The 13101-nt window shown below is 43.1% G+C and overlaps 1 protein-coding gene across 1 annotated transcript in view; it reads right to left on the bottom strand.

Moving 5' to 3' along the window:
- DISP3 (dispatched RND transporter family member 3) overlaps positions 1-13101 on the bottom strand; it is a 127106-nt gene that overhangs the window by 19916 nt on the left and 94089 nt on the right. Inside the window, exons 13-14 of the mRNA XM_066607453.1 lie at positions 10912-11093; positions 4934-5061 (exon numbers count right to left, since the gene is read on the bottom strand). Coding sequence (XP_066463550.1) covers positions 4934-5061; positions 10912-11093 — 310 coding nt within the window. The remainder of the gene's footprint in view (positions 1-4933; positions 5062-10911; positions 11094-13101) is intronic.

Raw genomic sequence — 13101 nt, 5'->3', positions numbered from 1 at the left:
ACGTGTCCACCGCCCTTAGGACGGACAGAGGCAGGACAAATAGAATTATTTTCAGTTTTTTTCCACCAAAAGGCAGCACTGTGTATATTCAATGAACATGAGAAGTTTAATAACTGTGCTGTGGCCCTGCTAATGTGGCACAGAACTTGAGGGTAGCAGAGTTATTAACTCTGGCAGAGCAGGTATTTTTTTTTCCAATTAAGGAAAGCAAATGCCGAAGCCAGCAGTAAACCGTAGCTGGGTGCGTCTGATTTTTAAACGTTGCACACGCAGCCGACACGTGTCCACCGCCCTTAGGACGGACAGAGGCAGGACAAATAGAATTATTTTCAGTTTTTTTCCACCAAAAGGCAGCACTGCGTATATTCAATGAACATGAGAAGTTTAATAACTGTGCTGTGGCCCTGCTAATGTGGCACAGAACTTGAGGGTAGCAGAGTTATTAACTCTGGCAGAGCAGGTATTTTTTTTTCCAATTAAGGAAAGCAAATGGCGAAGCCAGCAGTAAACCGTAGCTGGGTGCATCTGATTTTTAAACGTTGCACACGCAGCCGACACGTGTCCACCGCCCTTAGGACGGACAGAGGCAGGACAAATAGAATTATTTTCAGTTTTTTTCCACCAAAAGGCAGCACTGCGTATATTCAATGAACATGAGAAGTTTAATAACTGTGCTGTGGCCCTGCTAATGTGGCACAGAACTTGAGGGTAGCAGAGTTATTATAACTCTGGCAGAGCAGGTATTTTTTTTCCAAATTAAGGAAAGCAAATGGCGAAGCCAGCAGTAAAACGTAGCTGGGTGCGTCTGATTTTTAAACGTTGCACACGCAGCCGACACGTGTCCACCGCCCTTAGGACGGACAGAGGCAGGACAAATAGAATTATTTTCAGTTTTTTTCCACCAAAAGGCCGCACTGCGTATATTCAATGAATAATAACTGTGTTGTGGCCCTGCCTACACAATTCTTTCCCTGCAGTATCAATGGAGGGTGCAATGCTCTGCAGAGGCGATTTTGAGAAGAAAAAAAAAATGCAGCACAGCTAACAGCAGCCAGCACAGTACTGCACACGGTTAAATATGGCCCTAGAAAGGACCGTTGAGGTTCTTGAAGGCTACACTCACTCCTAACACTCTCCCTGCCTATGCAACACTTCTGTCCCTAATGCCGGGTGCAACGCTCTGCAGAGCCGATTTTGAGAAAAAAAAAAATTGCCACTGCTAACAGCAGCCAACACACAGCTATCAGTGGCCCTAATAAGGACCTTTGGGGGTCTTGAAGCCCACACTAACTACCAATTCTTTCCCTACAGCAGCTCCGGTACAAACAGCACTGTCCCTCACTAACTCACAAGGCATCTGTGGCGAGCCGCGGGAGGGGCCGACTTTTATATTAGGCGGACACCTGATCTCCCCAGCCACTCACTGCAGGGGGGTGGTATAGGGCTTGAACGACGCAGGGGGAAGTTGTAATGCCTTCCCTGTCTTTCAATTGGCCAGAAAAGCGCGCTAACGTCTCAGGGAAGGAAATGAAAGTAACCCGAACACCGCATGGTGTTCGTTACGAATAACGAACATCCCGAACACCCTAATATCCGCACGGATATCAAGTTCGGACGAACACGTTCGCTCATCTCTATTAGTGACATCATTGTGGAGAAACTGAATTAGATAGAAAGTGTATGAGGAGGACTTTGTATTGCTATCTCCCAGGACTGAACCTTCCCCTTGTTTACTAAGCCAAGTATGCTCAGGGGTCTGACTATAGGGCATAACATGCAAGGACTAACAGACAAGTGGTGAAGGAAGAGTGATGAAAGTACATCCGGTGGGTGACTGGCTGAGCACAAGACTCCATAGTCTTTAAAAGGGCTTTCTGAGAGTAAAGAAAAAAATTGTATGCGCAAGAAATGGGCTAAAATAAAAAAAAAGTCAATACTCACTAGTAAGATGTCCTCTTAGTCAAGCTCAGGAGCCCTAGTTCACAGCCCGATAAGAAGCTGCAGTGGTTACGTGTCATTCATTGTACATATGACTACTCAGCCAATCATTGGTTTCAGCAGTCATATGTCATTCATGGCTGTATCACCAATGACTAGCTAAGCCATCACGTGTAAAGTGAACGGCATGTTATTACGGCTGCTTCTTCTGGGACCAGAGTGGTGGGGATGGGGACTTCTGTGCTGGACCAGGGGACATCTAACCAGTGAGTATTACTTATTTTTATTTAGCCCATTCCCTACTCAATGTTTTTCTTACTTTCCAAAAACCTCATTAATATGTCTACAGTCACAACTTCATGTATACAACAATGTAGGAGGAATTAACAAGCATAAAACACTGCTCTAGTGTGAGTGAGATACTATGCAGATTAAAGGGACTTTTATATGGCCCGTTCATTGGGCACAAATGGTCTCCTTAACCTTCATTCACCAAATCATCGGGTCATGGAAAAAGGACAGTGATCAGCCAATGGATGCGTGAACACTCGGTTGTTTGCATAAAAATACTCACTGGTCAATTGTACATCTCTCTGTTCATATGAGATGTACATCTGACCAATAACAGCTCTATGGAGACTAATGATCATAGCAATAGTACTTTGTTTCCATATCAGCGATTCTTGGTTCATGTAAAATAAGTCTAAACGAGCATCAATCAACAGGCTTTAATGATCGGCGCTCGTTACATCGATTTGAGAATCGACTTGTATGAAGGCCATGTAAAAGTAACAGTGATCAGCCAACGAAAGAGTGAACACTAATTCAGTGGCTGACGGTTGCTTTCTAATAAGGACAAAAATGCTCGCTGGTCAGCTGTAGATTTTGCCGTGTGAATGGGGAGATGCACAGCTGACAAATGACAGCTCTATGTATATATATATACATATCAGCGATTCTTGGTCCATGTAAAGAGACTTTAAAGAGAGTCGATCAGCATGCTTTGTCGTTACATTGGGCAGATAGATTGGCCCTCGTGGAACCACCATAATAGAGCAGAAACATTCACAGGAACCCATAAGTTGTGCCTTTTGCAACATAACGTCCTTTCAGATTTCATTTTGTGATGGTGTAATTGTGCATTATGAATCTGATCCGCCACATTTCTGCTATGAACACAGTCGCATCAGTAAGGTATAACAGAAAGCTTAGATTTCATTGAAGTCCATGACCATAGTTGTCTCCGCATCACCAAGTTGGGGGTCTTTTATTTTCGAGGATTGCTGTGTTATTCTTCTAGCTTAGTGTCCTGTTGGGTTTTCCTTTCAGTGTATTACATTTGATGGTTTAAGAATATTTTCTTTGGCCGAGGCTGCGAGTACTGCTGATTCCCATTGTTGTTAATGTGATGAGACATAGTTTTTGGTTCTTAATTAGCTGCTGTATGAATTTGCTTTAGTCTTGTAATAAAACCACATCTGTGTCTGAACGGCCCTTATGTTCAGTGTTTAACATTCTGGAGGAGTCTCACGTGTTGCTTATATTCAGTCAATTGGTGAGCCGCAGTACACAAAGGGAAACTAATACAACATATCATCGCAGCGCACTTAACAGCTGCCTAGTGCCATTATCTACCAGCATAGGAACATGCTAGGCTATCAGCAGGGTGCGTGGTAATTACCATATGGAAGCCTATGTCTCCTGCTCATTATCTTGGGACTCCATAACCTACAGGTATAATGTGTGAAGCCTTTTTCTCCCGATAGGATGTTTTCTCCACATAGCTGTCAATATATGTTCAATTAAAACAAGGAAGGGTATGTCAAACTTGGTATCTCACTAGGCTACAGTATGGTCTCCTAGCCTCAACTTACACGCCTGCATTATTAGACTAGCATGATCACTGGTCTCTCCTGCCATTGCCTCGTCCCTTCTGCTTCTCCTTGGGTGCAGATAGGCATGTACAGAGAGAGTGAGAAGATGACTGTGGAGCGATGGTCTCACCCAACCAGCATAACATGCAGGGACTTATGTCATAGTTATAGTAATTTCGCTGAGGAGTAAAGTCCTGTCAAGGAAGTACCAAGATGTTTCTTGTGGTAGCACTTGCAAATATCAGTGCAACTCAACAAAATGACCTTCTATTCATTCCATTATAAAGGCCTGGCATCTACACTGTACCTGGTATATAACCATCGGATATTCGTGCTACAATGTACTGGGAATATGACATTTGTACAGTAGAGTGATGAATCTGAAACTTCTAACATGAAGCCGACACAGTTCTATGCTAATCTTACTGAGCAGGAAAGTCTTGGCAGGCTGGTACTTAGATGGTTTCCGCTACACAGAACTGTCAATATCTGTTCATTTAATACCACTGGAGGATTATACAGGGCATTGAAGGGTATGTCAAGGTTGATACCTCATTGGACTGCAGTCTGATCTTTCAGCCTCCTTTCTTAAATTACACGTCTGCAACATGATTACATTAACATGTTCCCTGGACTCCCCTCTATTGTCCTCTCATGTTCCTAGTATATCGATAAGCTATTCTCCTGGTCTCCTTCCTCAGCTTACAAGCCTGCATTATATTGTATCAGCATCTTTCCTGGTCTCTCCTCCCGTTTTCCTTCTCCTTTCATAACTGGATCAGTTAGTGTGCGCTATCCCATTGCCATGCTTCTTCTGCTTCTACATAGGTGCAGAAAGTCATGTATATAGTGCAAAGCAGAGTGTGCAATACTGGTCGTGCCCTAATAGTATGGAATGCGGAGGCTCATAGTTATATGCTAATGTCACTGGAAAGGAAAGTCCTTGCAACAGGAGCTCTTACTTATCATTTCAGCGGTCTGGCATTTACAGTGTTCCTGGTAAATAACCATGAAATGTTCGTGCTACAATCAACTGGGAATATGACATTTGAGCAGGAGCATAATAAATGTAAAACATGTAGTGTGCTACATCACCCCCTTATATTAGAGCTCAGACACACCTTTCTCAGTGGGAACATAGAAAAAGCCTCTGTTCGATACGTCTGAACCTGATCCGAGACATCCAGACGCAGAAGCGCAGACTCTGCCATGTATGGGGTTTTTATGCACCAATGTGAAATATAGTTTTCTGTGGAATGAGGAAAAAAAATCAAATAAAACTCATTAAAGAAGTATATATAAACTAACAAAAAGAAAATAAAACATTTACATATTCAAAAAATTATGCAAAAACATTAATTACAAGACAAAGAAATAATATTGACCTGATTGCAGTGTGCTTGGCCAAAAAGAGTTGGAGTGGCCCCAGCAGAGGTAATGCTGCCTAAGACTCTTTAATAGCAGATTGTATGAGATACCATTCACTTTAGTCATGGGGGAAATTAAAAAAAAAAATCGTCATTCTTTTTCCCCTACATGGTACTGAAAATGAACAACAATCTGAGAAAAACCCTGTTGAAGATCATGATTGGCCACTGACCAAATATGACTTGACCATCTCTGGAAAAAAAAAATCACATTTAGGGCTCCTTCACACGTCAGTATTTTTCATCAATATTTTGGGAGCCAAAGCCAGAAGTGGGTCCAAAATACAGAAGAAATACAAAGCTTCCCATTATACTTTGTCTCTGTACGTTCCACTTCTGGTGTTGGCTCACAAAATACTGATAAAAAAAAAACAAACCCGTGTGAAGGAGCCCTTGCAAATCGGGCAAAAGTAAGACCCATTCATTTGATTGGTTGTATGCACACACTCAACTTTTAAATTGTCTGTGTGCAAGGAGCCTGAAAGGATAATAATCTGATCCCAAAGTGTCTGTCGGCTATGACCCTCAGCAGTGAGCTGTAATCCTAGAGAAACCTGGCAGGTAGTATTTCATTTTTTTGTAGCGCTGCCACAGAAAGAACACAGTGGAAATTCTAATCAATGTGTTGTCTGGGTAACACAGGATGGGACAGGTTTTCCTGAGAATGGTCCTTTAACACGGGCCAATAATCGGGGCCAAGCGTTCTTCAGAATGCTTCTTCGCCCACCAATTGGGCAATGTAAAGGGGCCAACGATCAACTGACGAATGATCAAACGACCATACACTGATTGGAGAATTGATGTGAATATAAAGATGTTTGCTGAATGGCGGTACATCTTTTCGCGTGAACAGGAAGATGTATATCTGACCTATGGGGACAAACGATTGTATTGTTTGTCCCCATAAGCCAATTCCAGTATAAAAGGAAAATGCAACAAGCGCTGGTGGACATGCGGGTCGATCGGCTCTCGTTACATTCAGCTGAGGATTCAGCCAGCATAAAAGGATCATTGGAAATGCTCTTTGTAAGCCGTCTCCACTGTGGCCAAAAGATAAGGATCCTGAGCCACGGACCCCCCTTCTATGGAGTAGAACTCCATAACAGGTATGTGAGACTTTTTTTTTAAGCTCGCCATTCCCTTTATGAGTATAATTCCCTCTAATTTTGCAGCACATTTAACTAAAGCTTATTGTGTGCGAGGCATCAGGCAGATATGCAGGAAATCCCGGATTTCTTTTTAATGTTAATGAAGTCACAGATGTTAACTTATTCCAAGCAGCACTATCAAAACTTTAATGGCTGCAGACTCTGGCTTTCTACTTTGTAATTTCTAAAGCTGTAAAGTGTCTATAAATGTTTTATCAATTCAACATTGAAAAATTCTACTCGGAAGAGTACAGCAAAGAGACAGCAAAAACATCAAAAACAGCAAAATAGGCTTTTCTCTCAGAGACACTGAAAACAGCCTTCAATAAGCTCTAAAACTGGCTGCTCCATTAAGACAACCCTGCCAATATGCTCTACCAGGGTATATGGATATTATGGAGTAAGAGCTCCTGCCCATGGCCGGACATTTGCTGTGGAATCCCTGGCGGGCGTTTGCACCACAGATCCAGAGCAAATAGCACCCATAGCATGCTATGAGAAATCGATTCTTCCTGCACACTTGCGGAAACCAATTGCGGTTTCCACTCACGGAGGAAAAAAAATCACAGTATGCTCAATTTTTCAGCAGATTCTGTGCTGACGGCTTCCATTGAAGTCTATGCAAGCCGCAATGACATTGCGGAAAGGTCACGGATTCTGCGTCATCTCCAGGCGATGATGCAGGAAAAGCAGGAGATTAAAAAAACTAAAATCTGTACTGCACATGTCCGATGGCTCGCCATGAGGACCATTGGCAGTACAGAAGAATAAGAAAGTGACAAGGTACGCATGGATGCTGCTACTGCCAGAGCCGGATTCCGCTGCGGAATTCCGCATGCGGAATCCGGCTCTACAGTGTTCAGGGGGCCTAAAGGGCCAGCCCAGCTCAGGACGCCCATCAATTAGTCCGAATGCACAAGGACAGATATTTGCTGCGAAATCCACAGTAGCGTCTGTACCGGGAATCTGCAGTAAATACTGCCCGTTATTTCCTATGGAGATTCTCTGCTTCCTACACATGAGCAGGAATCACATGCGATTTCCGCTCATGGAGTACAAATCGCAGCGTGCCCTATTTCAGTATGTTTTCCCGGACGGGCCGCAAATTCCACAGGAAAAGCAGGAGTTTAAAAAAAAAATCTGGACTGTGCATGTCTGACGGCGAGCTGCGCTGACCATGTGCAGTGCAGAAAAAGAAGAAGAAAAACAGGTACGTGCGGATGCCAGCCGGGCACAGGGTCAGATTCCTCTGCAAGCTCCCGCATGCGGAATCCACCCGTGTTCAAGTGTCCGTCAGAGTGGAGAGCAAAGATAATCAGAAGTTACCACAATGGAGGACTCAACATGGCCACGTTTTATATGAAGGCCCATTTATCTAAATAGGCACCACGTAATAGCTGTTTTCTGCTGTAATGGCCATTACAGAAGAAAAGTGAAGCAGCCCTCAGTTTTCCTCAGGCATTACATCAAATCACTGGAAGGATCTACCTCCTGTATCTGTGGGGATCAGCTGATTGCCAGGGATTCTAATTTAGGGAAATCTAGGGCAATGCATATCATATGACTCTGCAGATATAGCCATCAATTTAGTCCAATATATTTCTGATTGGTATGAGAGTATGCAGGATTATCCCCTCATCTCACCCACTGTATAGGCAATACTGTTATTCTGAACTGTTTATGTACCATAGTTTATTACACTGTATATTAGCCATATAAATCTGATGGCATGTGCCGGGATAACTAGCCCTAAATGCTTAAAGGGGTTGTCTCGCGAAATCAAGTTGGGTTATACACTTCTGTATGGCCATATTAATGCACTTTGTAATGTACATCGTGCATTAAATATGAGCCATACAGAAGTTATTCACTTACCTGCTCCGTTGCTAGCGTCCTCGTCTCCATGGTTCCGTCTAAATTCGCTGGCAGCTTGCTTTTTTAGACGCGCTCGCGCAGTCCGGTCTTCTCCTCGCTGCACGAGCCGCTTCAGTGTGCTCGCCGCTACAGCTCTTCTGCGCATGCGCAGATGAGCTGTCACTACTCGGGAGCGCGCTGGAGTGGCCATTCTGTACCATCCTCTGTTAGAGGAAGGTGCAGAGCCGCCCAGCTGTCCCGAGAAGCCGCCCAGCTGTTCCGCCGTCCTGCCGCCCAGGTAAGTGATGGGCCGGGGGGGCTGCCGCTGTGCCGGTGGGCGGTCGCTGTGCTGGGGGGGGGCTGTCGCTGTGCCGGGGGGGGGGGGCTGTCGCTGTGCCGGGGGGGCTGTGGCTGTGCCGGGGGGGGGCTGTTGCTGTTCCGGGGGGGCTGTCGCTGTGTCGGGGGGCTGTTGCTGTGCCTGGGGGGGGGGGGCTGCCGCTGGGCCGGGGGGGCCTTCATCTGTTGTCAGGGGTCTAGCGCCAGTTACCTGCTGCCTGGCAGTGGGTGACTGTGTGCCGTGGTCGGCCGCGTTCAATCCAGGGGTCCGGTCGGCGGCTGCGGGGCGTCTGGTTGTCAGGGAGACACAGCTGGTAGCGTCTCGGGAACGCGCACGTCGGGCTACAGCAAGCGATGGGAAAAGAGCCGGCGGCCATCTTGGGAAAATTTTTATAAGTTGCTGAAACGCTGGAACTGTAAGTACAAACCAGCTAGAAAAGTCATTTACAGGGGGGCTTAGTAATGTATGCTTAATTAGGGGGACTGGGCAAAAAAAAAATTCACTGCTTCCTCAAGACAACCCCTTTAATACTGAGGGCATCCTACAAGGCCCTCTGCTAGGGAATAACCTGCAAGGTGTGTAGTATGGTGCCATGATGTTGGGCACAGTGATATGCAGTTTATAAAAAGTCAGTAGCTGGCATGCTGGTGATCATTAGTGGGCAAGCTGTGGTGAAGAGTGAGACCTGCTTGTTGCCGAGGGTAGCCGGGATCGCACTGGTGGCCCAGTGAAGGATTGGGGCCCAACAGAGAGCAAGAGACTATTGTCTTAGGCACTAGAGATGATTGTGTATAAGTGGGGCTCACAATTTTCTGTAGGTGTAACGAGGAATTACAGAGTGAATGTGAATTAAGTGGGGGCAGTGAATGGAAAATAGGTCTGTCCACAAGAGATGAGGATATTGAGGTCTGTAGATATGATTGTGCATTAATAGACTTGTCTGTGAACTTGCTATCCCACAGAAAGGGGAAAGTATCGCATTCACCACAGCGTCTGTTGAAGCCTTGTTAAAGTTGTGCCTTTACATGAGAACTGTTAAGCTTGTGTTTCTCTCAATAACTGTAACCATCATGCCCATGTGCCTCTTCAGGGAATTAGTAAAGCTTGGCTCAAGTTCAATGCTACCTCCAATCTGTTATCTGTATCTGACTTTCCACTAAGTCACTTTAAACTATTCTGGTTTTGGTAATGCAGGTCCTGAGCAGCTAGAAAAGGCCAAACCATGCCTCCACCTCTGTTTTACAATAGGAAAAGAATGCTTGAAAGTGATTGGTTGACAGGGAGAGTTTAGAGAGGGAAGGATAGGAGAGCCAATGTCAGGAGATAATTGTAAGACCCAGATGTGATTTAGTTCAATCCAACAACAGTTTACAGATAGAGTTCTTCTAAATATAAAGTTGTGAAGTGTGTTACATTATAATACTTTTCTAGTGCTGATCTGAGTTACAGTCTGTTTTATTACACTCCAGAGCTGCATTCACCATTCTACATGGTTCACACTTGAAATCTCCTGAGAATCCCTGCTTATACAGTATCTGCACAAAACTCTTTAGATTTGCATTCCGGGAAGTGTAATCTTTACACCAAGAACAGTCATTTGATGTAGCAAAAAACTAACAGCTTCTTCCACATAAACTGTTAGATTTGTGTCCGTCGATTATAATTATTTTGACTGTTTTCCATAATAAGCCAGCTCATGAGTGTAATAACACAGGCTGTAACACTGGATCAATACAGGATAAGTAATGAAATGTACAGTATGTAAACAATGACTCCACCAGCAGAATAGTGAGTGCAGCTCTGGAGTATAATACAAGATGTAACTCAGGATCTTTACAGGATAAGTAATGTAATGTATGTACACAGTGACTCTACCAGCAGAATAGTGAGTGCAGCTCTGGAGTATAATATAGAATATAACTAAGGATCAGTACAGGATAAGTAATGTAATGTAAGTACACAGTGACTCCACCAGCAGAATAGTGAGTGCAGCTCTGGAGTGTAATACAGGATGTAACTCCGGATCAGTACACGATAAGTAATGTATGTACACAGTGACTCCACCAGCAGAATAGTGAGTGCAGCTCTGGAGTATAATATAGGATATAACTCAGGATCAGTACAGGATGAGTAATGTAATATATGTACAAAGTAACTCAACTTTCTGTGTACAGTAGATACTTTAGGATCTGTATATAAACTGCAAATAGTGAACATGCCCTGTAAATTCTGCTTTATGCATTACACAGTTTAGTGGTAACACTGGATATAGGCAGTGGTACTGTACATCTTCTGCAGGTTTTGGATGTTGCTCACTATGGCAGTGATATTACCTTGCATAGGACTGCTCCTTATCAGCAGCATAGAAACTGAAGTCAAATTTCCATCCTCTTCGTGTGTCGCACCCTGATGAGGTGATCATCCATTTCTTGGGACAGATCTCTATCTGAAGCCCTATGGTGGACATACAAGCTGTCAGCTTCCAGGTGTAGTTACCGTAAGGAATCTTATACACCTAAACAATGGATTAACGAAAACAAACATTTACAATGTGACACCCTCAGATACGAGCCCTGAGTGCCCTGTGTATAAGGAGCCCTACAGAAACACTCTAACCCTGGCCATGGCATAGACATGATGCTGTGCTAATGAGACCCTGCAAGGCTGTCACGGCCCCATCTCTTGGTAACAACACTAAGGTCGGATTCTCATGAACGTATTAGCGCAGCGTATTACGCACATAAAAATGTATACAATGGGTTCATTCACATAAGTATATTTTGTTGCATGCTTGACTTCCCTGCGTATTTGCGCATTTAAAACGCATATATTGAACTAATTACACTATTTGCCCATTCCAATGAATGGAAGCATGGGTGCATGTTTTTTGTGAATGTAACTGTGCAAGAACACAAGGCCCATTGCTTACGCCTGAGTGGCACCGGCCTTAATTATTATGTAGCTTTTTTCTGGTGCCACCTAGAGATAAATGAAGTCTTTCTGTTTGATTGGCCAATGAATGTGATGTAAATGGCAAACAATCAGCAATGCATATACTGATGTAGCCAAGTGTAATATGATTTTAAAGCTGCTTTCAGACAAGCGTATTGTAACATGTCCTTAACCCCCTTAAGGATGTGGCCCTTTTCTTTCCATTTTCGTTTTTCCTCCTCCCCTTTTAAAAAATCGTAACTCCTTTATTTATCCATTAACATCGCGGTATGAGGGCTTGTTTTTGTGGGACGAGTTGTGGTTTTCAGTGGTACCTTTAAATGTACCATATAATGTACTGAAAAACCTTTTAAAAATTCAAAGTGGAGTAAAATGAAAACAAAAAAACAATATTCCACCATCTTTCGGTGTGTCTTGTTTTTACGGCGCACAAACTGCAACAAAAATGACATGATACTTTTATTCTATGGGACGGTACGATTTCTACAATACCAAACTTGTATAGTTTTTTTCTGTACTGCTTAGATTTTTTTTCAAAGACATTTAATTTGTTTTATTACTTTCTGCTGCATCTTCTGCCGCGCAATAACTTTGTTATTTTTCCGTCGACATAGTTGTAAGACGGCTCATTTTTTTTGCGGGATGTCCTGTAGTTTACATTAGTACCATTTTGGAATACATATGATATTTTGATCGCTTTTTATTGCATTTTTTCTGGGAGACAGGGTGATTGAAAAAGTGCATTTCGGGCATTCTTTATTTTTTTCTGACAACGTTCACCGTGCGGGGTAAATAATGCATTACTTTGATAGATCGGACTTTTATGGACGCGGCGATACCAAATATGTATTTTTGTATTATGATTTAGATTCTTTTTTATAGATATGGCAAAAGGGAGTGATTTTAACTTTTATTAATTTTTTTTCTTTCAATTAGCAAAACTTTATTGATCTTACTTTTGCCTTCTTTTTTAGTCCTCCTAGGGAACCCCAACATGTGATGCTTTGATCACACCTGCAGTATGGTGTATGCTTTTTCTATTACATACTTGTTTTATGTTGCTTACTTACGGTTTACAGTACCAAACCCTGAAAGGAATATGTGATGCAATTTTTTTCTAGATCGATCGATCGATCGATCTATCTATCTATCTATCTATCTATCTCATATTTATCTATCTATCTATCTATCTATCTGTCTGTCTGTCTGTCTGTCTGTCTGTCTGTCTCTACAGCTTTGTAAGACTTCGTGTGAATTCATCATTCATTCCCCTCCTTCCACCCAAAGTTAACAGCATTTAGCAAATACATTTACAGCAAAACAAATTACATATACACCATTGCTAACGGTTTGTTACAATGTAGCATCTCCTTATCTGTACATTCCACTTAATCTAGTGAGTTGTGTATGGGGAAACAATTGGAATCAAGATCATAAAATAAAAGAATTTGTCATAGCTCATAACCTGGAGGCCCAAGACAAGATCAGTAGCAGGGCTACTCCAGCTATCAACTTATATCAACTGCCTTTTTTATGGGCCAGACCCAGCGTACGAATGCAACCTCTATGTC

Source organism: Eleutherodactylus coqui, chromosome 6 (assembly GCF_035609145.1).
Source record: "Eleutherodactylus coqui strain aEleCoq1 chromosome 6, aEleCoq1.hap1, whole genome shotgun sequence".
In the NCBI taxonomy this organism is placed as follows: Eukaryota; Metazoa; Chordata; class Amphibia; order Anura; family Eleutherodactylidae; genus Eleutherodactylus; species Eleutherodactylus coqui.
This window is presented reverse-complemented; position numbering and strand designations above follow the sequence as displayed.